At 40.3% G+C, this 27,275-nt stretch overlaps 1 protein-coding gene across 2 annotated transcripts; it reads right to left on the bottom strand.

Annotated features, from left to right (window-relative positions):
- Positions 1-2,429: 2,429 nt before the first annotated feature.
- On the bottom strand, positions 2,430-26,184 carry LOC101160715 (tudor domain-containing protein 7A). 2 transcript variants are annotated; one of them, XM_020706307.3, is made up of 19 exons: positions 26,047-26,184; positions 25,712-25,785; positions 18,301-18,510; positions 17,830-17,974; positions 15,486-15,609; positions 15,279-15,371; positions 14,471-14,505; positions 14,218-14,255; positions 13,411-13,581; positions 13,015-13,104; positions 12,690-12,821; positions 11,118-11,201; positions 10,892-11,026; positions 10,670-10,780; positions 6,708-6,861; positions 6,425-6,496; positions 4,170-4,363; positions 3,847-4,007; positions 2,430-2,703 (listed from the first exon to the last, which is right to left on the bottom strand). In XM_020706307.3, exons 3-19 carry the CDS (start codon positions 18,499-18,501, stop codon positions 2,586-2,588), a joined length of 2,058 nt encoding a protein of 685 aa, XP_020561966.1. In that variant the 5' UTR covers positions 18,502-18,510; positions 25,712-25,785; positions 26,047-26,184; the 3' UTR covers positions 2,430-2,585. The 2 variants fall into 2 exon arrangements, with proteins under 2 accessions (XP_020561966.1, XP_011479123.1); XM_011480821.4 differs by having other exon boundaries at positions 6,425-6,570.
- Positions 26,185-27,275: the final 1,091 nt, after the last annotated feature.

The raw sequence follows: 27,275 nt of genomic DNA on the forward strand, positions 1-27,275 counted from the left end.
TCCTGGACGTGTTAAGCCCCGCCCTTTAGCACTTTTCATACCTGGTAACACAAAGCAGTCTACACCAGAATAAATGAAATATCCATCCTTCCGCTGTCCCCTTTCGGGGTCACGGGGCCTGACCCGGGTCCTGATGGGTGAAGGCGGGGCTAATCTTGGACAGGTCACCGTCCAATTTTCAGTTCTGATTTTTTTTTAGCTCTTGATGGCCACGCCCCCTGATAACCATTTTTTAATGAAATATGAGTTTTTTCACAGCTTATTTTCCTACCCAGAACTAAGATGACTCGATCTCTGAGGCTCCGCCTTTCACTCTTTGTGGGTTCCGCCCATTTCATGACGTCATCCTAGAATCATCCTCAGCGGTGTGTCTGCGTTTCTCCCAAGAAAACAAACAACATCCAAACCTTTAAAAAGCTGGATGTTCGTATTGTTGATATGAAAGGAAAGCGTTTAGTCCTGCAGGTGGGGAAACGTTTCGACTCAAGTTCTCAAATTGGACAGAAGAGCAGAAGTGTTTTGGTCATCTTCCTGACAAGAGAAAGACGGAACATGGAATCTGAACCAAAACATTTGGATTGAAAATTAAGGTACATTTTGAAACAACATTTTTGAGTTTTTATTTCAAAACTGGTTTTAGTTCTGATTTTAGAGCCATGCGATGTAGCTCATGTAAAACCCAAACGTAGAGAAATGCTGCGTTCAGGTGGGGTTTGAATAATCGGAAGAATGAAAAACTACAAATCTTCTAGAGCGGGGGTCCCAAACTTCTCCTTCTGAGGGCCACACAACTTCTTTTTTCTGTAATAAACAAAAGCAAAACAACCAAAAACTCTCTCTGTGGTTTTCAAAGAAAGAATGTCAGGAAAAATAATGCTAATAAATTTCAAAATAGCCAATAAATAGTCTGTCTTCTCCGTCTTAGTCCCTGTGTCTATGGAAGCATTTATGATGCATAATTAAAAATAAAAGTCAATACTAGAAATGCTTTTTTATTTTCAAAATGAAGCTGCATTTGTTGACTCAAAAATAAAATGAAAAATCAATCCTCCTAAACGCTTTTTTAGTTTCTTCTTCATCACCGCTCATCCAGTTACTGACTGGAATTGAGTTATGCTACAATTTCTGCGAGGGGGATTTGAAAACGAAAATGCAATGCCGTCTTTGCATTATCGGTTTAATTAAGTGACAGAATGAGCGTTGTTGAAGTTGAAGATATAAAAAGGATTTTGAAAGTTGGGTGTCCCGATCAGTGAAAGAAAAACCTTTTTATTGGGGGTGTTAGAAAAAAATCGTTTCAGCGATAGATCGCGATAGTTCATTTGGCGATACTCGTCTCGATTCAAAATGCTGCCAGGACGATATTTATTGAAGAAAGCGTTACCAATTATTTCTGAGCGTCCTTCAGCGTCTGACTCGTTTTCCACTTCAACCTCCAACCACTAGTTGGCAGCAGAGAACACGGAGCCTCTTAGAGCAGCTCTACTCTGCACAAAACTACAGGAAGCCTGCAGCCAGAGGCAGCTTGTTTCATTGTTATGAGACAACTACTTAGTTTTTGCTTGGGATGGTACAGAACTGAAACTCTGAGTCATGTTGCTGCCAGTATCGTATGAAAACATGGATTGCGGCGCTTTGAGCGGAAAGGAGTGAAACTCTGCAGCTGCACAGCGGCTGATCCACGGAGCTAAAATGCTGACAGCAAAGCAGGCCAAAGTTCTGCAGTGCAGATATGTCAACAAAGCTTCTTCACATTAAAGCAACATTCTTTCACCCTGTCATGCTGCCTCATCATCACACTTTGTTTCTGAAAAGAATTAGTATTTTTGTACCCCCCCCTTTTTTTTGAAGCACCGTTTAGGCTCCTAACCTTCTGGAGAAGCTACATTAAGAAAGATTGAAACTAAACAGCACTTTACTTTTATACTTTTAGAGCTTTATTGGTTAAGGCACTTTCATTCAAATTCTTTTTCTTTTACTGAAATATATTTTGTGGTGGAAATCAGACAATGTTGACTGTTCACTTTCTATATTTTTGGTTACCAAAATAAAAGCACTATGAATTTGGGTAAAATCAACTTCCATATGAGATACCGTTGCAGTAAAATTGTGATCATTAAATAAACTTAAATTTGACAATTTTATGATAATGGAAGATGTATTGATGTTCAGGTAGAGTTTTTTCCAAGTCCTAATTTAAGAAAAGAAAGAAAATGTGTTCTGGTAGAATATTAGGATACGTATCAAATCACCAGACTCCTGCCAACACACACCCCTACTTTTTATAGTCCTCTAGCAAGAAAAAAAAAATTTCAGCATCACTGTGGCGGGAAAACTTAACACAGTCTTGTGCTCAGATGACAGGCTGAAGGAAATCTGATGATTCCAACCGAAACACATCAAAAAACAACAACATCCTTCAGTGAAAGTTGCTTTAAAATGTTTATTATCAACACTGCGACGTCAGGAAATTCTGCGCTAAGAGAACGAGTCACTCGATGTCTGCCATGAAGCAGTGGATCCACAGGTCCTCGTCCTCCAGCGTGGTGTCCACCAGGTAAACTGTTAGCTTGCGCCTCCACGGCTCACCTTTGACCTCCAGCACATCCTGAACGCTCTCCACCTGTGCCACCAGGGCGCGCCGCTCCACGCGGTTCCTGAACAGCATGGACGCCGCCTCGGACCACTGGTGCTGGGTCACACCTGCACGGCGGGGTAAACCAGACGGGAAGATGAGGGACGTCTGCAGCGGTTTTGTCTCTAGTCGCGCGTTAAAACATTTGGGGTTTCCTTCTGACAAAACAACGTAAAGTGAAACTAAAGCAGGAGCTCAGCTGTGGATCAGTGGACACTGGACTAGTGGAGAAAACCAGTTCTTAGAACCCTGTGATTGTTGGACCACATGTCCCTTAAGGCCGTGTCACACAGCTACATCCACGTTACACATTTCCACGTATGAAATGTCGGTCTTTGGTGATCCATGCGTGATCTCCGTCATTCATACGTGTTTCTTGCCTCCGTCGCTGTGCGCGGATGTCCGTCGAGAGTTTCAGTCGACGGGTCTTTACGTGATTTCGGTTTTGAGTCGTTCGGAATTTTTGGTCGGTTGAGAATTACGCAGTTTTTGTGTATTTTAGGTAGTTTATATACAATTCTGATGTAAATCTTGTGCAATTTCATGTGATTTTTGTGAGACGCATACACCAATTTCTGGTTTTCTAAAACCGTTCTACGTTTGTCTTACAGCCCTTTCCTGCATGAACCACGGATGTAGAACTTTCACGTTTAAATTACGTAACTGAAGCACCGCTCTCTAACGAATTGCACATAAACAGCACAATAATCACATACGGTTCTTGTTCTACGTTGGTTTCCGTGTTCTTTGCGTGGTTTATTTGTGCGTCTGTGGTTTTAATGGGGTTCATTCATGATACATCTGAACATTTCACCTAAAGACCAAAACTTTTCTCACCTCTTCAAACGCAGATTCACATACGACCAATTTCCATCTGTGCACTATGCAAGAGACCTACGTAGCGGCTGCAAGCCGGCCCTAACATGTTTTAAAACTATGCTCTCTGATCCACACAGCGTTGTCGTTCTGGAACTGATTGTGTATTTGTTTTATCTGCAGGATTTGAAAAAATAGGTTGATTCGAAAACAACAAATGTGTTGTTTGGAACATTAAGAAAACACGTGCATGGTGGTGAAAAGCCTTCACCAAAGCTACTCTCATTAGAATACCTTTCTGGAATACTCGATCCGACTCTGGGTATAAAACTGAAAGCATCAAGGATCATGAGAAGGACATGAGAGGAAGAAGAGCTCCGTGAGGAAGGTCTCACCTGCCAGTTGTGCAGGAACCGCCTGAAAGGGCAGCTGCCTGAACTGCTCCACCAGAGGCTGGATGAGGCTCTTCTGGACCAGCTCTAGTTGACCGTAGTCCAGCTCGTAGACAGAGACAAAACCGTTGGCCAGGACCCTTTTTACCTGCACGCGGTACCATCTGCGGGGAAGCAGAAACACGTTTACCTCCCCCCCACTCACCCATTAAGAGGAATCTTCACACACGTCAATCAAACAACCCAACAAAGTTTAGATTTGGTTTTCTTACTCTTTTTCTCTGAAGGTAATATTAGCAGTGCTTTTATTTTGAAATACTACTCACTGCTCGTTTATTTTGGCGGCACACACGTCTCCCGTCTGAGCGTGCGTGACAGTACCGCCCGCCTCCCTCTGGTGGTAGAACAGAGACATCCTCCTCATCAGAGTCTCCAGGTGGTCCAGGTCTCGCCACGGCTGCACCACAAAGTAACCCGGGTGGCACGCCACGACCACAAAGACGTCCATGTTCTGACCGGGCTGAGGATGCAAGGAAGTACGTTTCTGTGATTGAAATCACGATTAAGTACAGACAGCGAACGATTGTTCATTTCAAAAATGACCATTTTGTCACACACTACACCAAGGTTAGCCTGAATACTCGATTCTGATTGGCTGCTGGGTGTGGCTCACTGGGCTGGACTCTTTGAAACAATCGTTTGCTCCATCATCGGGACAAAAGCGAGCGGTGAGGGCCGTGCCACACAGCTGCTACGTACATTTTTGGAAATTGGTCATACGTGGAAAAAGAGAGAAAAGCTCTGGTAAAATTTTCCCAAACCAAGGAACCACGTTAAAACCACGGAAGAATAAACCACGCAAAGAACACGGAAACCCGCATTTCTACAGTTTGACATTCAGAGCGCTGAGCAGAAACCACATGGCGTCAGCACCACGGTTAGCGCCGCCGCGGGCCCTCAACCTGCTTTGTTTTAAACAGTCAGATTCCCCTGATCTGCACCGAGTCACATCTGTGTGCGTGTGTGTTGTGTTGTGTCTTATACACACTATTTAACCAAGAACTGCACAAGAACTCCAGTGCGACTAGACTGTCAGTTTTCTGCACAAGAGAGTCCAATAAAAACCTTGATTTTCAAAAAGGCCAACAATCCAACACCTGCTTAAGTGAAGCTAACGCATCACTCCTGTGTTAGTTTCACTTCACTGGATCCAGTTGATTCTAGTTCAAGATCCTCCTGTTAACCTATAAGGCCTTACATGGAATGGCCCCGTCCAATATTAAGGACCTCATAGTCCCTTACCATCCAATCAGAACACTTCACTCACTAAATGCAGGACTGCTTGTGGTTCCTAGAATTAGTAAAAGTACGGTTGGAGGTAGAGCGTTTAGCCACCAAGCCCCGTTTTATGGAATAAACTCCCAGTTCATGGAAGAGAGGCCGACTCAGTTTCTACATTCAAAGTTAGACTCAAAACATTCCTCTTTGGACAGGCTTATTGTCAGACTAGTTAGTATTCAAAGATTATTTAACTTAATGTTAACATCCTTAAATTTTATTTAACAATAAAGTGGTTATTAGGCTGCTAGAAGTTAAAGCTGGGGTAACTATGTTCCACTGGGGTTCTGTCCTCTATTCTCATCTACTTCTGTTCTCCTTCTGTCCTCTATTCTTGGTCAGAATCTGTTTTTTTAGGGTTTTTTCTTACAAAAAGGAGGGTCTTAAGGCCCGTACACACCGGGACGAATATTCGCCAGGCGTTATTCGCCAGCGTTTTTTGTGTTCACACCCAGGCGATTTTCGCTGACGATGAGCCGAACGAACATGCAATTTCATTCCCTGACATTAGAAGGCGCTTAATGTAAAACAGAAATACTCCTGTACACAAGGTGGCGCTGCGCAACTTTAGGCTTCTTAAAGTCGCTTTTCACTCAGAAGAAGAGAGCAAGTATTTACGCGCTTGTCAGAATCATACAAAGAAAACATGAATATTTCAAGCACCAGTAGCTCCAACTGGTGCTTGGTTCGGGGATATTTTAAAATGTCCGTCATTATTTCTTCGCGGCAGTGTAGACGCTACTTGACGTCTATCTTCTTCGCTGGTATGTGTGCTCAGCAAGGCAGTTTTGTGTTTGAGCGCCCCCAAGTTGTGTTTTACGGTAACTTCAGAAGCTCCAGACACGTGTGCAAAAGCGCCATTCTCATTGGTCGAATAGATTACGACGCGTCGAAAAAAAACAACGAACCCGAGGCGTTTTTTTTTTTTTGACGCTTTGACGCGTGGCGTTTTTTCGCGTCGGTGTGCACACTCTCATTGATGCCCTTTGTTTAGTCACGAGGCGTTAAACGTTGGCGAAAATCGCGCGCGAAATTCGTCCCGCTGTGAACGGGCCTTAAGGGTGGGGATGCCCACTTTAGTTTAGTCTGCTTAGTTTAGACTTTTCCTATTGAATTCTTGATCCTTTTGATTTCATGTTTACTTTACAATTTCCGGTATGAAGCCCATTGAGACGACTGTTGTGAATTTGGGTTATAGAAATAAAATTGCATTGAATTGAATCTGAAGAAAGAATTCACTCACCTCTGGAAGTTGCAGGGGGGCAGGCAGCACCAGGGGCTTCAGGGTCATCGTGGGGATGACATTGTGACTCGACTGCAGTGAAGCGACCACAGGCCAGTTCAGGGTCGGGTCACTATGGGTCCTTTTCCGGACCGGAAAAGTCGGGGCTAAAAAATTACACACTCAGCAAAAGGATGGAAACAAATCCACGGGGTTTGCATTTTCCTGAAGCTGGTGTTAAACTAGCTAACAGCGAGTGGAGATCAGAGCTGGACAGGACTTTTACGGGTCGAGTCCGACATACCTGCATCTAAGAGGTTTCCACCTCTGCTGCTCAGGGCTCTCTGGAATAACTGAACCAGCTGATGGTTGATGCTGTTCTGCTCCAGGCCATCTCCACCAACAAACAAATGAATGTAGGCGACTCTGTCCCCTTTGGACTCTTCCAGCTTCAGAATCTGAATGACATCAGTGGTGATGAGCGGGGTTACTGTAAAGCCGTGGGAAAACTTCACATCAAGTCAATCACCAGAATAGACTTTTTTGGTATAACAGTAGATATTTTTTTTGTCATTTAAAACCTCTGCAGCTTGCTATGACCCTTGTCGTATTTGTGTATGTTTGTTGTTTTGTATATCGAGTGTTTGTGTAGGGGGGTGACAGTTCTATTTGTTTGTGTGTAAGTCGTTTTTTTTGTCAGGTGACTTGGGTTGCTGCACTAAGACCTTATGGCTGCCCTGGATTGGAGGATGGGACTTTAAAATCCTGGCGTCTCGTCTACCCCATGGGGGAAGAAGTCTCTGGCTGTAGTTTCTGTCTCCCCATTGACAACACTGAAATGTCTGTAAGGGCTTTGGCTGCGTTAACTCTTTGGTGAGCTTCTGTGTGAACAATTCTCAAACTTTGCTTTATTTATTACTTTGGCCTGGGTTCACCCTGAAGTTAGATGCTACATTTAATTACTTTTGTCATATTTACATTACTTTTCCTTTTATACTTATGTTATGCCCCGCACCCCTAGACATAAGTAGCCAAACAAGCCTCGTAGTTCTTTAGACCTACTCCAATGAAAATTGTGTTTTTAACATGTTCTTGGAGCAGGACATGTATGAAATAGTTTAACCCTCCTGTTATGTTCATTTGTGAGGAACAGAGATGATGTTCCTGGGTCAATTTGACCCTGTGCATGTTTTATTAATTAAAAAATGTCTGAAACCCAGAAAATCCTAACAAGCAGTGTGAATATATCATTACTAACTCCATTACCAATCATTCTTTCAAAAACGTAGTTAAAATGGTTTTCTTTAGCACTAACAGGAAGTGGTTCAATTATTTGTTAATTCACTCGTTTTTCTCAAAAATATACACGTTCTAACTTTTTTTTAAATTTTTCACTACTGTATTACTTTTGAAAGACTAACATATAAAATACAATAGTTTTACATAACATTGAAACATAATCTTGAAATTTTGTTTTACATACATGCACTGTGAACCAGAAAAAAACAAAATCACAACACAACAGACAAGCAATCGCAATATGAAGTTGTGTGTGTGTGTCTGTACATCTACACAGCACAAGAGTGACCAGTCATCACACTGTGCTTTGTGCGAAATAATTTTGCACATTTCGCACTTGTCTTGACCTAGATCCTGTCTCCGGCTCGTCTCGCGCCCCCGGCCGTCCCCCCAACTCCATCTGGATGAAGCTTGTTTGCTGGACTTCAAATATGTAGTTGTAGATTTAGATAAGTTAATTCTTCTCTATGAGTTCTGGTAAATTGCCTGTCCGTCCTGGGGGAGGATCCCTCCTTCATGTGGACACCCCTGAGGTTTCTTCGTTTTTTCCGGAATCCGTTTTTTTTATTAGGAGTTTTTCCTTACCGCGAAGGGGGGTCTAAGGGCAGGGATGTCTAGTTTAGTTTGGTCAGTTTAGTTAGTTCAATTTAGTTTTTCCTATTGAATTCTATCTATTCATGATCCTTTTGATTTTATGTTTTACTTTTTCAATTACCGATACAAAGCCAATCGAGATGACAGTTGTTGTGAATTTGACCTATACAAATAAAATGGAATTGAATTGAATTAGATTGGATGAATTGACATGGTCACATGAGTCACTGCCATCCTGGTGGGCCCTGTCACTGTCTTTATTATGTTTTCTGCAGACAGGTTTGTCTGACGCATATTTGGGGAAAAAATAAAGACCAATGTATTTCACTATTCTTTGACATGAATGTCTTGCTTGGAGGAACAAGAATAGCAATTCCTTCATCTGCTTCAAAATCAGAATCATTAGAATCAGAATTTAGCTCTAGATAGTCCTCTTCTGATCATGATCAGTGATGACTTCCAGAGCCTCCTGGACCGTTATCGTTCTGCTTCTGCTAATGTTGGAAAGACTCCCATGCAGAAAATCTTTTACATTTTTTGCACCTCCTCTGTTGAGTGTCCACTAAATGTGGGTTGAGTTTTCCCACGAGAGCATAAATGGCTCCTGTCAAAAGTCACAACACCTACGCACCTGTGTGTGTGTGATTGGGTTGAAATATGTCTCACAGCTGCAAATAAAAGGAAAACTAATAATAATAAGACATCCTTGTACCTTCAGTTTGACTGTTGGGTCAAATTGACCCGAACATCATCTATGTGATATAAACATGCAGGGGGGGTTGCATATATGTGAGATGAACCATTTTCATAAGATATGTTGATTACGCTAATTAAGGCAAGCAGAAGAAGTTTCATGCTGAAAAAATACTTGACTATTTTTCCTAGATGTTCAAACTTTAAAAACAGGTCAATTTGACCCGTAACATAACATGAGGGTTAAGATTAAAAAACTGCATTTCTGAGCTTTACTTTGTTCAAATCACGTTGGATCAGGAGCAGAGGAAAACCGGATGCTTGACAGAGCTCAGATTACTGCCATGGGCGGGCCAAAGCCTCGCTTTCCTCGCTCCAATTCTAAATCCTCCACTGTCAGACCAATGGATGCATTAACGTCTTAGTTTTCCTCGTTTAAGATGCTATCTGGCTCTAAACTGTTCGGCTGGATACCTTAGATTTTGCTCGCCGTTTTTTAGCTACGCTAACGTTAGCCAGGGCTTGTGGGGACATTGTCGCTAGTGGGAGAGAATGTCAACAAAGGCATGCTGGGAAATAAGCTTAATTAACTAAGCAACAGTCTCACCCACAATCCTAAAGCAAAATTCTAATAAACTATGATATGATATTACATACAATTTTATTTTAGACAATATAAAAAGGAAAAAAAAAAAAAAAAATTTGATGAAAAAAATGAAAAAAAATATGGGTGAGAAGAAGAAAAAAAGCTGCTGTCAATGTGCAGAAAATATGTCTTAAAGGCTTATACCATGCTGTTCCTAAGCCCTTCAGCGTAAACTACATCCATATATATGATACAACATTACATTTGGAACACTAAAGAACGATTAAAAATATATAATTTCCCGAGTAACCCGGTAGTAAGATGACTCCATCTATGAGGCTCCGCCTTCACTCCTTGTGGGTGTCGCCTATTTCATCACATCAATCTGGAGACAGCAGCGTATCTGTGTTTCTCCCAAGAAAACAAACATCATCCAAACTTTAGCAAAGATGGATGTTCATATTGGTTATAGAAAAGGGACGCGTTTAGCCGATCACCGCTAGCTCCACTGAGAAAGTGGGCGTGAGTGTTAGCCTGGGGGCAGAGCCTGCAGCACAGACTCTTCCTGGAAGGGGCTGTTCCTCACTTTGTGATGTCACAATGTGAGGACCCACTCGTTTCCGCGGATACGGAGGGGCTGGTGCTCAGAGAGCAGATTTTTACAGGAATACTTAGAAATTAAGAATTAATGACATGAACTATTTAAATTTGCTTTTTTTTAAAAATGCCAAATATGTTTCAACATTTTTTTCCTTCTAACTTTATTTACTATATGACTATTTTAAATAATTAATAGCACATTTATTTAACAACTTAGTGGCGTATATATTTATTTCTATTAGTCTGTTCCTATCCTCCATATTTAAAAAAACAACACAGGCTTCTAAATTTTTATTAAAAACTCCATGATCATAGTTAAAAGACCACTGGGAACAATTTTACAGTAAAAAAAAACAACAAATCTTTTTTCCAAACTGCTGTTTTTATCTAACTTTAGTCGACAGCTTAACAAATCCATCTGAGCTTTCAGTGGCCCCAAATGAGAAGAAAATGCACAGATAGAACTGCAGAGCAACACTTCTTTAACATGTTACCTTTACTTTGCAGCTTTCAGCTTCCAGAACCTTCTCTCTCAACCAAACAATGGCTTCTGGGCTCCAGTCCACGCCTGGAGCGTCGACTTCTGCTAGTCGACACTTAACAGCCTGAGGAGAGCAAACCAACGTACGGCCACGTTCACCAAGAGTGGTCATTATATAGACCAGCTGAGCAGCAAGGCTTTTGTAGGATTCACACAGAAGCATAAATGTAATGACCTGAGGTGGGATGAAACCAAAGTCCTTCAGGAAAGGTGGAGGAATCTCTCGAAGGCCCGCAAGTTCTACAGTTACTGGTACAGCAAAGTCTATGAAGAGGACCTCCATCATCATGTCGCCAAACATGTTGGTGATCTGAGACCAAACACATCGGTTATGCAGGTTATGCTCAGTTTAAACCAAAAACCTTGACCAAAGAAAATAATGTTTAAGAAGTTATGTTTACCTCTGCTCTGGCCCACTGTCCTCTGAACCGAGCCAGACAGAACTTCCCAATGAAAGGTTGGGAAACCAGAAGCTCCGTGGTCATCTGAGAAACAGAAAGTTGAAGGTAAAATAAAAATAAAAAAACACTTGCAAAATGAGAAAAGTCAATAATCAATAGAAGGAGATGAAATGACGGCGCTTCTCACATGAATGAGTTTCCATCTCACATCAAGGCCGTGATACAAAAGCCTTCCAGAGCCAGAAATGAGAACACTCGTCCAGACGTGAACTCTGCCGCCCTAAAGCCTCGCTTTCTTTGACCACGTCAACATTTTAGACGTTTTCTAGCAGCCAGCTTTGACTGAAAAGCTGGGAGCCATTCCCTGATCTGCTGCAAACATTTCTAGAACAGCACAGTCCTTTGAATCAAGGTGGACTCGACCCCCCCGTCTGTGTAGAGAAACTAGGGCTACACGATATGAGGAAAACTTGACACTTTAGTGATCAATATTGCGATGACGACATAACTTGCGATGCAGCGTTGAATGCTATATTGCTGAAGTAAAAATGAAACTTAAAGGGTCATAACTGGCAAAAAATTAAAAATAAGTAAAGAAATGATCAAAGTTGACTATAAATATAGTGAAAACAGCACAATAACAAAATAGATATGTTTGTGAAAAATGCCAGAGCCGGGTATCGAACCGTCAAGCTTCTGCACCAAGGATTCCCCATTTATTTCAATGGAGGCAGAAATCCTGGAATATCGGGAAAAGTTCAGGGATTTGAAGGAGCAAAAGTCACAGCTGGAAAAAGCTGAAAGAGCTGAACATTTGAATAGTTGAATGGTTGAAATAGCTGAAACATTGTAGGAGTTAAGCAGCAGAAAATGGAGGAAGATACTAGAATAAAGAAGTAGAAACAGGAAAACGATGGTTGAATGTTTTTAAGTATTCAACCAATTACACTTCAATATGACCCTCGTCTACATAGGAGGCGAGTATCTAACATCCGATTGGTCAACAACGTGAAGACGTCCATCCGATTGGTCAAATCCAAAAAGGGATTTATTTGATTCGTGAAATACTCCAAGCTGCCATGAAATTGTTTCAGTACATTTAAGGTACAATTCTTTGCAGTTTTCGCTGCCTTTTGCGTTATGGTTATTGCACAGCTTGATGTCACAATAACGATAAATTTGCGGTCTATTGAGCAGGCCTAAAAGAAACCTTTCAAGGTGCAATTGTGCACTAAAACAAAGATAACCTTAAGACATGGGATTCAGGGGGAATGATCACAAATGAGGCACCAATGTCTGAGCAAAATTAGACTTTTTCTCTGGAATTTGTCTCAAACTGAGCTGAGCAGTCTCCCGCCCTGCCGCTGGGCTCACGTCTGCTGATTGTGACAATACACAGAATCAATGGAAATGACCGCATTTTCACGACTCCACAGGCCAGTTGCAAAGGATTTCTTCATTCATTTATGACATTTAGGAAGAAAAACTATAAATAAAAACTCTATAATGCAGCAGGTCGGCCGTGTTCCGGGACCTGAAACGCTTCAAGTATTGAACTGAACAGGAACGTACCTGCGAGATGCCAGAAGCGATCTCTTCCAACATCCTTGTTAGCCTGAAAGCTCCTGGCGAAGGCAGCCGGCAGTACAAAGTGCCGTCTGCGCAGACGTTTGAGACGCACACATCCTGGTAGAGAACGTTCACCTTCAGGAAACACAGACGGACATGAAACCATCGCTGTCGATTTGACCCCTTTTAGGATATTACTGATATGACGGCTGTTGTAGGAAAGCAAACAACGGAATAAGATAAAGAATTCACACCCTCCTTGAAATTTGGAAAAAAAGAAAAAGCATTGGCAGTTGAGTGGAGTGTTCAAATAAGCATGTCAACGCACAAACACAGGGTTGTTCAGAGTCTTGAGCTGGGAAAGCAGCAGAGGATAAATAACTCGGTCCGCTCGGTTCTCAGAAGCAGCTTTCTCCAACTGTGAAGACATGAAAGGAAGAGACTGTAAAAAAAAAAAAAAAAAGGATTTCAGACGTGGAAGGCAAAACTTTAGGTTGAATATACTGCATCCCCCCGTATTTGCAGGGGACCAGAGACATGGGCCAACGCAATCGACGTCATGAGCAGCCCTGACGTAGACTTTACAACGCGGCCGGCGTGAACGTAGCTCCAGACTTTCATTGGTTCCACCACTGAGAAATGATGTGGCGTAGGTTCTGCTTTTAAGGTTCACAAACGAACACATTTTCTCCCAAAAGTCACAAACAGAAAAGTGACAACTCACAAAACAGATGTGAGTCCACTTCTCCAGGTCTGTCAGTGCTTGAGGATGAAGCTCCTGATGAAACATTTCCCTGTAGACCTCTGACAGTTTGGACATCCAGAGGCCGTTGCTGTACTTTTTCAGAAGCTGCCTCATGTTCTTCTGCACTTCTGCTGCGACGTATGGAGAACTCTGCAGAGACATGAGACACGGCTGGAGTTGCTCGTCCCACGGCAATACGATCCAGGAAAAAAGCAACCTTAACTTACTGGTTGACAGCTATAAATCCTTAAACCATTGTTTTCCTGTTTCTTTATTATAGTATCTTACACCACTTTTTGCCGCTTAACGCATAATTTTTCCGCTATTTTATAACTATTAAATTGTTCAGCTCTTTCAGCTTTTTCCAGCTGTGACTTTTGCTCCTTCAAATCCTTGAACTTTTCCAGATATTCCAGGATTTCTGCCTCCATTGAAATACATGGGGAATCCTTGGTACAGAAGCTCGCTGGTTCGATACCCGACTGGCATTTTTCACAAACATATCTTTTTTTGTTATTGTGCTGTTTTCACTTTATTTATAGTCAACTTTGATCATTTCTTTATTTAGCCAATTATGACCCTTTAAGTTTCAGCAACACAGCATCAACCCTGCATTTTCTTCTGGAAACGCAGCTCCTAGTTAAAGCCTGAAAAAGAAACTGAAGGAGGACCAGCATGTGTTCATGTGTGGTCAAAACAATCAAAACACATTGTAAGACATTTGTGTTTTAAAGCACAAATAAAAGGTATTAAATGGAGAAAAGTTTAAAAAGACTATGTTTGTACCTGACTGACTCCAAACTGCCTTGAATCCTGTTGAAATTCTGCAAATATAAGCAGAAGAAAACTTTTACTTGGTCGATTTATTTGTATTATACATATAAATAAGATTAGCCACACGTTTTGCCCTTCACTTTTATGTTTTTTTCTCTTCAATATTGAAAAATATTAACAAACAAGAAGTAAAGACAAATAAATATGCATATTTTATAGAATTTCAGTGAAGCTATAATGGTTACTAATGTAAGTTTTTTCATACCTGTGTCCTTTTTCTTCTCCATGCTTTGCTTTTTTCTATTTAAAAAAAGAAAACTTTATTGACAAATCTGTTAAAACTTCTGAACAGACTACACTAAACAGAACAGGGGTCTTCAGCTAAAATCTAAAGAGGTCCAGTTACAAAAACATACTTGAAGTTAAGTCCTGAAAAAAAAGATGTCTAAATATTCAGTGTAATATATTTCAGTACAACTTCAAACTTTCTGACAGTATTTAAGGTCACATGAGATGAAACACATGGACCTGTGCGCCCCCCCCCCCCCCATTTTTTCCCAATCCTTTTATTAAATCATGATTTAAAAAAACATCTAAATTGTCTCCCTTTAAAGGGCCTGCATCATGAAAAATCACCTTTTTGAGCTTTTAAGTGCACTTTAATGTTCATTCATCACTAAAACAATCCAAAGTGGTATTATGATCCATTCCTGCATTTCTGAGTGTTCCTCTATAAACCTGTGTCTCTGAGCACCAGCCCCTCCCAAATGCGGAGCCTCAGAGATCGAGTACTCTGACTTTTGGGTAGGAAAATGAGCTGCAAAAATAACTCAATTCATTAAAAACGTGTTTTTTAGTGTTCCAAAGGTAATATATGATCATACATATGGATATAGTTTACTCTGGAATGCTTTAGAAAAGCAGGATACAGGCCCTTTAGATTATTCAGAAGGTTCAGAAGCACAAAAGCTGCTACACATTCATAAAAATGGCAAACGGCGGTACTTGTAAAGCGCGTTTCTAGCTTCCTGGAAGGCCCAAAGCACTTTACAGTCCCAGTCCCCCACATTGACCTGTTCAGAGCGTCCGTCTGCTTCACTGCTGGGGGAGCGGCTGTCGGCCTGTGCTGGACCTGTGTGAAAGGCCTCATCTCCTGCTTCATCTGTCTGAGATCACAAACAACAGGAGCGCCTTTGTGTGACACTACAACAAGTACATTCTATTTGGCAATTTAAATAAAATCATGAAAAAAAGAAAAACAAAAAACACATTTGAACAACCTGTAAAACCCAGAAGCGCTGCTGTTTCTGGATCCATCATGAAACTTAGAAGGTTTGGAGGAGCTGCTGGAACTACCAGCAGAAGGGCGACATGACGGCTGCTTCAGAGAAAACCTAGGAACCCCTGGCCATAAGATTAATGAAAAATTGAATTAAAAAAACAACACCATATTAACAAATTCAAAAATAGAAATTGCTAGTTTCACTTTAAGAGTCATTTGCGTTTCTAAACCCGACATTCGTGACGCAATAAATCTTCAGAGCAAATGTTTTGATTTAAAAAAAAAAAAACATGATTGTGTTAGTACTATATCATGTATTCGATCAAAACAATGATTTCAAAGAACAGAGAACCTCCAGGAGAAAAAAAAGAATCAATAAAAGAATATTTATGCCTAATAGGCAGTTTTAAAAATAACTGCACAACGTAAAAACAGGAAATCTGCTGACCAATGGTCTGTAAGACACCTCCCTGCCAAAATCTTTGTTTCCAACAAATGCAATAAGGTTTTAATAATCATCATTTAGCTGTAACCGGATTTGACACCTCCCACTTTGGTCATTCAATGGAAGTTCCTTCACATAAAGGAAATCCAAAAAAACAGAAAGAGTGAGAGGAAGTCATAGCGGTGGAAGGAAGTCCCCAGAGAAAACCCAGGGATGCACGGGGAGAACATGCTAACTCCACACAGAAAGGTCCCCCAGCCGGGACTTGAACCAGGGGACTTCTTGGGCTGCATTTACACTGCAGGTCTTGATGCCAATATCCGATTTTCTGACTATATCCGATTTTTTTGACGACCCGCTTACATCATCTTTTAAAAGTGACCTGTATCCGATTTTTGCATTTACATTATACAATGCTGAAAGTATCAAACGTAGACGTTCTGAGGACTACGTAGCAGCATTTCTGCCTTCCGCGGACGTCCTTCTGACTTTTTTGACTAGGGTTGTCATGGAGGCAACTCAGCGACGAAGGAGGGGTTGCCTTGGGCACTCCAGGATGAGGCGGGAGAGGGGAAGCGCGGGAGAGGAAGAAGGGGGGCTGTTTGGCCGGCTTATGTGCTCTCTCTGAGTTTTCAATGAGGAAGTGTTTGCAGACGTTGTGCTGTACTAACAGTTTGATCCAAGTGTTGAACCTTTCCTGCGCGGTGAATTCTCTTTTTCCGACCGTGGTCAGAAACGCACGGGAGATTTTCTCCAGGGCCGAAGGCGGATTCTCCTTCGGGGTTCACTTTCCCGTTCGGAACCCTCCGCCTCCAGAGTGGGTTAAGAAAGACTCCAAAACAGTTTTGGGGGAGACACCTTCTTTTTATCACAGTTCTCCGACACTCTCCCGCTCCGCGCTCACCCCCCCCCCCCCCCCCCCCTCCTCACGCACGTGCGGTCCCCATCATACACGCCCCCACTCCGCAACACAAGCAAAGAAATAAACAGCTTCTAGCCTGTTTCATAGCAACGGTGTCCCGCTTGATTAGTTAGTGTCCCGAGCGGGACCGGACCGGGAATAACAGCGGTTTCCGACTACGGTCTGAAACCTGAGGCTGAAAGCCTTAGGCTTCAGCTGATGGGGCTCCAGCTGTCCCCGAACAGCAAAATCAGCACAAAAGCACCTTAATAAGTCATGTGATCTCAGTTGGTGTTGTCCTGAGTTGACGTCACTGACATACGACTCGCATTTACTGGGGAATATCCGATTTGTCTGCTTACATGGCACATGCAAATGCACCTATCCGATTCGTATCCTATTTATTTCCACATATGATTGAGGCCTGAATCCGATCTGAGAAAATCAGAATCCATGCGCTGTTGTCCTGCTTACACGTTCACCGGTCAGATCTGATCTGTGCCACATGAGAAAAATAAAAAAATCGGAATTGGGTCACTTGAACCATGCAGAGTAAATGCGGCCTTGCTGTGAGACAAGAGTGCTAACCACTGCACCGCTGGCTTTGCACTATAAAGATTCAGTATTTGACATTAAAAATGTCTTTAAAGACAAAGGCTCTTCATGCAGCCCCGTGTGGTACTGGATGATCAGGAACCAAACAGAGGACAATAAAAAGAAAATAATCAATAGATGCTTTCCCACAATGCAACACACAGAATGAGGTCCACCGTATCGTGCGTCATTCGGTATCGTTTGTGACTTTTTTGATGCTCTTAGTTCATTGAATCTATCTAGTTTTCCAAGGAAGCACAGAAAAAGCAGCAGACTTTGTAGTTCTAGAATTCCTAAATGTGAAGATTTTCCTGACATGTTTACATGACAACTGAACATGACATGAGTCACATGTTAAAAACCGTGCATGTTTTAGGCTGACCTGACCAAGCTGTTACACACCGTTAGGCAGGTAGGGGTCAGGTGGTTTGACCCTCCTGCCAGAGTTCGCAGTCCAAGACCGGGCAGGTTTTTTTGACGACTTTTGCCTGGCAACCAGCTCTGCAATGTGTGCCGTCTCATCGCACACACGGGCAAAGCACATCAACTGTGGGAAAGATTCATTTAGACACTTTTTTAACGAGTAAAGCAAAAATTTTGCAGTTTCTCAAACAAGGCAGTGGTGAGGGGAGGAGAGCCATAAATAGAAAAAAAAAGTCAATAAATCCTACTAAAAGTGCCATGACTGTAATTCTGAAGACAATTTTACTTAAACATACATTTCAGAAAGTCATTTAGAAAGCAAAATAAAACAAATAAGAGGCGGTTCTTTCATTTCTTGTAATATTGTCAGGTTCCACATTAGTAGATAAGAACATTTGAGTGTAAGGTCTGCCACACAGAGCACAGATTTAAATGACAGTAAAACGTTACCTCTCCCATGCGGTGATCGAGCCTCACCACAGAGGGAATACTTTTAAGGTAATCCTCTAGAGTCTGGTATCCGAGCCTTTTCAGTGGGAGGCTCTCCCCGCACAGAGAGCGGTACTCCGCCTGGAGACTCCTGATGGAGATCCCAGACTTAGAGGACTGCAGGACAGCCCTCAGCACTTTCTCAATTGACTCGTTCTCCATGGTGAAAAGCTTGAAGAAAATAAAAGAGAAAAGTATCCACATGTTAGAATCTGTCATTGACTGTTTTTGTAGTACTTCGTCTAACGACCACCCCGGCGTTTCTGGGCCACCAAGGTGCAGACAGACACACAGACTGGCCGGTGCTGGGAGATCATCTTTAGACAGGGATGAGTATCAGCAGCAATTTCCAGAATTGATTCAATTCGATTCACCAGAGCCTGGATGGATTTAATTCATTTGATCTATTTGATCCAGTCAATTTGATACATTTTTTAATTTACATGATTTACACATCTAGACATGTTTGTATGGAAAAACATTAACAATGTATAGATATTTTAAAGATATTCAATAATCTGCTACAGTTGACATACTGTAAATGCATCAGTGAAATAATAAACCAGTGATTGTTAAAACCATACAGGGTTACAGGATTTCTCAAACAGAGAAACAGAGAAATTGGTTTCTTAAAAAAAGTTTCCTTAAAAGAGTTTGTAAAATTCTTGCCTGTGAGTAAATAAAGCTGTTCATTTAGGTCGAATGAGCGTTAGCATTAGCCGTACTGTGGGAAATTCCTTTATATGTTAGCTAGCAGACTTTGGCTTTATTGCTGATGTGTGTTCGGTCACCAGAAAAGGGAAGATCGATCTCTTCCTTTATAGATCGATTACTGATTTATTAAGCTTCGATTGATTTCAGATGGATTTTATCAAGCCAGCACTACTGGCTTGATAAAATTGATTTAGTTTTATCCTGCATTTCTAACTGAATTCTGTCTTTTACCTGTTTTATTGTCCTATGCATATTTTCTTCCTCTTAAAGGTCCCATATCATGCTCTTCTTCAGCCTTTTGTAGTAAACGACAACCATTTATGTGACAATATATTATCTTTGGCAAACTACAGAACAATATTTTTAGGAAATACGAGTTATTTTTGCAGCTCGACGACTCGATATCTGGGGCTCCGCCTTCCTCTCCTCGTGGGTCGTTAACCGACCTTGGCAGCGTGTCTGTGCTTCACCCACGAATACAAACATCCCAACGTTTGCAAAGATGGAAGTGCACATTGTGCGTAGAAAAGTGAAGCAATTAGCCTATCACCGCTAGCTCCAAATTCCAGATTCCCGCCTCAACCCCTAACTACCAAAAAACTATATAGTGCTGCACTTTGTAGTGCACTGGATTTTTAAAAAAATTCAGGCGCCATGCTCACTACTTTGTTTTTTTTTAACGGCGAATATGCCGTTACGATTTAACAAAGTGAAAATCTCAATAGGAGCATTTTGTTATGACTATGAATCCACTGTGTTCTGAACAAACAAAAAATCTTGATATTCTACTAAAAATACATTTAAATACATTTTCTTTGCAAAAATTGTACAAACGCAATGCATTGTGGTCTATATTCGCCAATCTAGTGAGCATTGATGCACACTGGTTTTTCGCAGAGACTTCTGGGAAATTTCCAGGGCACTGGATTTGGGTATTTTAGATTCAGACAGCACTACAAAATGGTGAACAAATGCACAATATAGTGAGTAAAGAAGGAATTCGTACGTAGCCTGAATGCGTGTGTTAGCCTGGGGGCGGGGCTTATAGCGCAGACTCCTCAATCAAAACTATATCGCTTCAGAGTTTGTTTTCAAATTCAAATGTTCATTAGGAGTGAACGTTAAAATACACTTAAAAGCTAAAAAATATGATTTTGCATGATATATGCCCTTTAAATTCATGAAAAGTAAAAAGGCAGGAAAAAATGTGACTTAATTATAACAATAAATTACCAATAAGTTAGTTTTTTCGCCTTCTTTTTAATTGTTCTCAATGTTTAAGAAAGGAGCAGGGGTGGTACATGAGCTCACATTGATCCCCTGTGGTAATTAATGGAGCTCAATGAGAGTCCACTGTCCAATTTTTGCTCTGACTAGCAGCAAAATTGTGGATGTAATATCACTAGAAACGTCTCAAAGTTTCTTTTAAAACGGGAAGCAAAAATCAATTAATCACTGATTCACTTCTTTTGGTGGTTCTTTTGTGGGATCTGGTGGTTTTTTTGACCACTTTTGGGCTACAAAACCGTGAATGTCTGGCAACAAACGAACAGACCAGGGTTGTGTCCGAAGTCCTTCCCTACGCATTACAGTGCACTACATAGTGCACTATATAGTGCATTCCCCATTTTGTAATGCTGTCCAAATCGAATGTTGTGTCTGAATTCCCACCCTGACCCCAACTACTAAACAATAAGCATAAAGTGCGGCACTATGTAGCGTCATAGTATTTTTAAAGCACTTCAGACACCACACTCACTACTTTTTTTTTTTAATGGCGGATATGACATCAACGATTTCAGGATGTTAAAATCTAATTAATGAGCGGTTTGAGACGATTATTTATGAATCAACTGTCTTCTGAATATAAAAAACGTTGATAATTTATTTTAAAAATACATTTTTTTTAGTAAAAAATGTTCTGAACCTGCGACGGACTGGTGACCTGTCCAGAGTGTCCCCTGCCTTCACCCACAAGTGGCCGGGATAGGCTCCAGCAGCCCCGTGACCCCGAAAGGGACAAACGGAAGAATATGAATGAATGTTCTGATGCAATGTATTGTGGTGTATATCACAGCCAATCTAGTGAGCATTGATGCACACTAGTTTTTTGCTGAGACTTCTGGGAGATTTCCAGGGCACTGGATTTGGGAATTGTAGATTCAGACGGCACCTGAAATTGGTTAATGCACTATAGAGTGCACTCTATAGGGGTTAGGGTGGGAATTCGGACACACACCAGGGCTCGACATAGCCATTTGTCCGCTGGCCCGGTCCTGTTTTTCGAGCAGTGCGGACCACAAGACTTTACTTTTCACTTGTCCGCTCGGGCCACTAAAATATTTAACGGTTTATATATTCTTCACCTTTTTCAATAAAGTAAATTTTGCGAAAACGTGTAGATTTACCTCGTCTTCATAATGTAGTTTTTCTGCTAGTCCTGTGTTCAGACTTCAAGGGTTTCTATGGGAAACCTTTCATCACTTCTCCTTCTCTCCCGCCTGCGCGCGCTCGGCTTTCACTGCCGAGCACCACGCGGCACGCGCTCACTACTTTTTTTTTCAAACTTTATTGAATGTAACAATTCAATACAAAACAATGTTAAACAGCAACAACGAAGGCACAAGCCAGTGGGTTATTATTACATTTGATTATAAATCCGACACCGTCACTGAAGAGAGACTGAAGCATGTCAGAGATGTGGAAGACATGGCAGGAATAGATAGGAATATGTTAGATGGAGTAGTGGGTATAATTAGTAGTATGGACAGCAAGATATTTAATGAATGCATTGAAGATGAAACTGTATCCACTAAGCTTTAAGCTGAATGTCAAAGAATCAAAGGCAACTCCAAATACCTGAATCTCAGACTCAAATGCAGTAGAATGTTAAACTACTTAATTTTGTTTTTCTTTACAACACTGTAAGCAGTAAGTATTTCTAGTTAGCTGAATGATCTCAGTTAGACCTGCACAATATGAGGAAAACTCGCGATATGTGATATCAGAGATTAAAATTGCGATAACGATATAATTTGCGGTATATAAACAAACAGCAAAATAACCAAATAACCATTCCCAGTTTAAAAATTATACTCCAAATGACCCACGTTGACATAGGTTACAAACATCTAACATAACAGGGCTCCATCTGATTGGTCAACAATGTGAAGGCGTCCATCCGATTGGTCAAATGCATTAAGGGATTTATTTGATTCGTTAAATGGTTCAAGCTGCCATTAGATTGTTTTAACACATTTAAGGTTTATGATTTATTGCGATATTTGCCGTTAGAAGCACCATGAAAACTTCTGAACTAGTGTTACCTACTACACTGCAGTGCTCTCTTCAAAACATCTGAAACAGACTAGAGCAGATTTAAGTTTGATATGGTCTATTTTCAGTCATTGAAAAGTGTAGAAATAAGTGATGTCACCAGAATGCACCAAATTGTACCATATTAAAAGTTTCCGGGGGGGCATGCCCACAGACCCCCCTAAAGTTGCAAGCACCTGCGGAGCGGCGGGTCCCGCTATGCGCGGTGTCGGGCCAGTAACTTTCAGGCAGGGCCAGTAAGTTTCAAAAACTACTGGCCCTGTGGGCCAGTGCAAATTTCTGGGCTATGTCAACCCCTGCACACCAACTATGCTCACTAGATTGGCAAATATAAACCACAATGCATTGTGTTGGAACAATTTTGCCCACCCCCAAAAAGGCATTTAAATTCATTTTTTAATCAAACCATCAACGTTTTTATCTTCAGAAGACAGTGAATTCTTAATTTTTTTATTTTTTTATGGACTCATAAATGCTCATCTCAAAAACACTCATTTATTAGAATATAACTCAGTGAAATTGATGACATCTGCCGTTTAAAAAAAAAAGTAGTGAGCATCATGGAGTCCGAATTGCTTTTAAAATTCAGGGCACTAAATAGTCCCGCACTATATAGTTTTTTTAGGAGTTGGGGGTTTTAATCTGGCGGATTTTTTGTTGTCAATTTTTAAAAACTCAGTCAGTGAATTTATTTTTTGAAGGAGGAATTTTGCTGCTTTATTTCACCAACAGGTGTTGGATTACTTCCTTTTTGTTTCTTTATCAAACACTTGAGCGAGAATGACGATAGGAAGACGTATATTTGGACCATTTTCTGCACTGTTGGTATGGAAGCAATTCTGTAGCATTAATAAAAAGCAAAGTCAAAACCAGAAATGCTTTTTCATTTTCAAAATGAAGCTGCATCAAATGACTCAAAATTAAAAAGAAAAAGCAATACTTCAAAATGCTTTTTCATTTCCTTCCTCAACACAGCTTATTCTGTCACTTAATTAAAATGATAAAGAAAATGGTATTTGACATTTCATTTTAAGAAAGGTCCATGGTAAATGTGTAGCATAATTCATTTAGAAATGTTTAATTTGACATTTAAAATGGATTAATAGAAATGCTTTTTAATTTTCAAAATGAAGCTGCATTTTTTGACTCAAAATTAAAAAGAAAAAGCAATACTTCAAAATGCTTTATCATTTCCTTCCTCAACACTGCTTATTCTGTCACTTAATTAAAATGATAAAGAAAATGGTATTTGACATTTCATTTTAAGAAAGGTCCATGGTAAATGTGTAGCAAAATTCATTTAGAAATGTCTAATTTGACAATTAAAATGGATTAACAGAAATACTTTTTAATTTTCAAAATGAAGCTGCATCAAATGCCTCAAAATTCACATGGAAAAGCAATATTTCAAAATGCTTTTTCATTTTATACTTAAAACCGCTTATTCTGTGTCATAATTAAAACGAAAATGCAAAGAGGGGATTGCATTTGCATTTTAACATCCACCCTGCAAAACTTGGAGCAATATTCATTTAGAAAAAGCATTAGCAGAGGGGAGGCGGGGCGATGACGTCACTGCTTTCTCCGTGTGTCCGGCAGCTGTCGCTGAGAGACCTGGTGTGTCTGTGTTCGCATTAAGATCACCTAAAACCGGGTCCTGTTCACAAACCGCTGGACCTGGACTGCTCAAACCTGGATTTCTGGATCTTAATGCGAAAAATGCAGCAGAATGTTCCTTTAGCTCCCTCGTGAATCCGAAGCTGTGAATCGCAACCAAACTTCTTCAGCGTCATCTGACCGCACGGATTTAAAAACATATGATCGAGTAAAGCAGGCCCTTAATAATAATATTGACAGTAATAAAAGCACATTATGAAGATAGTCTCCTGCAGCTTTGCGCTGAGTGAGTGTTTTTGGTCCAACCAGCAACGTTTAGTACGGTGAAATCTGCTATCTGTTGATGGGGCTCCAGATGTCATCAAACAGCAAATTCAGCGCGAAGCTGCAAATAAATGTGTAAATATGTGGAAATTACATGAGTCTTTATTTTGTTCTGGACACTACTGGAAACACAAATTCATTTGATGGTTTCTCAGATCGCAGCAGCATTTCCGTCTTCAGCGATCGTCGGGAGCTTCGCGCTCCGCTCTGCGAAGGCAGCTGGCGGTCCGCAGAAAAAAGCTTGTCCGCGGTGCGTCAGGAGGAGGACCGCAGAAGGCGGACATGCTGCTATGTAGTCCTGAGAAGCTGTGGAAACTCATCAGAAGTTCACAACCAACTCAAAGCCGTCTTCTCTGCCGCTAACACAGTCTGCTCCGGGTGCGTGTGCGTGTCAGCGGCCGGACACACGGAGAAAGCAGTGACGTCATCGCCCCGCCTCCCCTCTGCTAATGCTTTTTCTAAAAGAATATTGCTCCAAGTTTTGCAGGGTGGATTTGAAATTGCAAATGCAATCCCCTCTTTGCATTTTCGTTTTAATTATGACACAGAATAAGCGGTTTTAAGTATAAAATGAAAAAGCATTTTGAAATATTGCTTTTTCATTTGAATTTTGAGGCATTTGATGCAGCTACATTTTGAAAATTAAAAAGCATTTCTGTTAATCCATTTTAATTGTCAAATAAGACATTTCTAAATGAATTTTGCTACACATTTACCAGGGACCTTTCTTAAAATGAAATGTCAAATACCATTTTCTTTATCATTTTAATTAAGTGACAGAATAAGCAGTGTTGAGGAAGGAAATGATAAAGCATTTTGAAGTATTGCTTTTTCTTTTTAATTTTGAGTCAAAAAATGCAGCTTCATTTTGAAAATTTAAAAAGCATTTCTATTAATCCATTTTAAATGTCAAATTAAAAATTTCTAAATGAATTATGCTACACATTTACCATGGAACGTCTTGAAAATGAAATGTCAAATACCATTTTAATTTTAATTTTAATTAAGTGACAGAATAAGCTGTGTTGAGGAAGGAAATGGAAAAGCATTTTGGTGGATTTCTTTTTCATTTTATTTTTGAGTCAAAAAATGCAGCTTCATTTTGAAAATGAAAAAGCATTTCTGGTTTTGACTTTGCTTTTTATTAATGCTACAAAATCGCTTCCATATGTTGGCACCGCCAGAGTTTCCCTCCATCATCCCCACGAAAGGGCGCGCTAGCTTACTGCTAAGGGCTAACACACCGACACTTCACCGGAAAACAACACGATAACCGTCACGACCATGTGTCACTTTGATGTAATGAAAAGATATGCCTCCTATATAAGAGGAATCAAACTGAAAACAGCGACAAATAAAGAGGTTTGTGGAGGAACGATACCTTGTTTTCGAGAGAATTCCAACGCTTCAAGTCAAGATGGCCGCTCGGGTCCGTCCCCTTAGCTTCCTTTCCTCCTACAATTAAAACCAGTATGAGCACATGTTATACCAAAACAAGCTTATATGATTCGTGTCTTTTTTTTAATGTGAACAAAATAAAAATAAAAAGCAAAAGCTTTTTCTGGAATATTTTGAACGGTTTGCCTTCGTCCTCGCTAACAAATCAGCCCGCTAGCTTACATGCCCCCACTTTCCTTCTAATGGCTGATCTATTTCACGTTTGTCTGCCGCTTATAAAGTGATCGTTCTATTTTTTTCGAGTTTAAAAAGACTTACAATGTGTCCATGCCGTTTACTTTAAGTTGAATTCCTGTTTATGGTGGAGCAGAAATTTTTCGCCTGTTCTGACTTTTGAGGTTTGCCTTGACGTCACGTTGATGCTTGAGAAGCTGCAGAGACAGGCAGGGACCGTCAATAAAGTACACAAAAACACCCCAGACAAACATGATCATTTCCACGGTAATTCATCATAAATAATCTCAAAAACATCACAAGTTGTCATTAATGTTAAAACGAATTCCACAAAAATCCCTAATATCAGAACTCTTTAGCTGAAGCAGCGTGTTCCAGTAATGTAAATTGTAGACGCGTCCTTATCTCCTCGCTTTATGGCTACAACTGTTGTAGTCCAACTTCATTAAAAAATTTGATTTTCATAGTTTTGAACAAAAAGATCGTGATGCTTTCTTTTTTATATATATCTTAATATGTTGTTATTCATGGATAAATGTAATATTCACTAAACTTGCTAATAAAAACCTGAATTCTTCTTAGTGTAATTGGAACTGTAGCAATATTTAAAACTAATATCTGCTTCAAAAAATGCAAAGGCTCAAAAAACGATAAACATCTGCAAAAATTTTGGATTGGTGACATAAATTAACTCTTGCCTTTCTATTTTTTATTTTTAGTTATTTATTTCCTTCTGTGATTTCTTTATTTGGTTATTACTGAACAGAAGTTTGTTTAAACAATGTATTTTACTCATAATTTTGTTCTTAATAGTTAAGCTTTTTAAAAGGTCCAAACAATGTTGTTTTGTATTCAGAACTGTGTTTTGTTCTTATATTGTATTGTTACAAATGTTAGATTTTTGTGTTGTATTCTGACGATAAAAAATACGAAAAATATGTATTTTAAAAAACGGTTGTAGTTCAAAAAAGTGGAGCAAAAACCTGTAGAAACAAAAAATAGAGCCAAAAATAGGAAAAAAGATCATATCGAGAAAAAAAACATTCTATTTAAACCAGAAAAAGTTTTTAGAAAAAAAGTATCTGGAAAACCAACAAAATTGTCATTATTATTGACTCACAGCAACATAAACAGAAAGGCTGTATTAGCAGGCCTTAAAAGTTTGATTCAAAACATTTTCATTTCATCACCGTCGTATTTTAACTAAATATAAGATTTCAAATTTTATGATTTTGATCTACTCTGCCTTGGCCCAACAGTGGCCAGGTTAGGCTCCAGCAGCGCTGTGACCTTGTGGGAATGAAACGGGTTCA

The sequence above is a fragment of the Oryzias latipes genome, chromosome 1 (assembly GCF_053564925.1).
Source record: "Oryzias latipes strain Hd-rR chromosome 1, Olatipes_Hd-rR_3.1".
NCBI lineage: Eukaryota > Metazoa > Chordata > Actinopteri > Beloniformes > Adrianichthyidae > Oryzias > Oryzias latipes.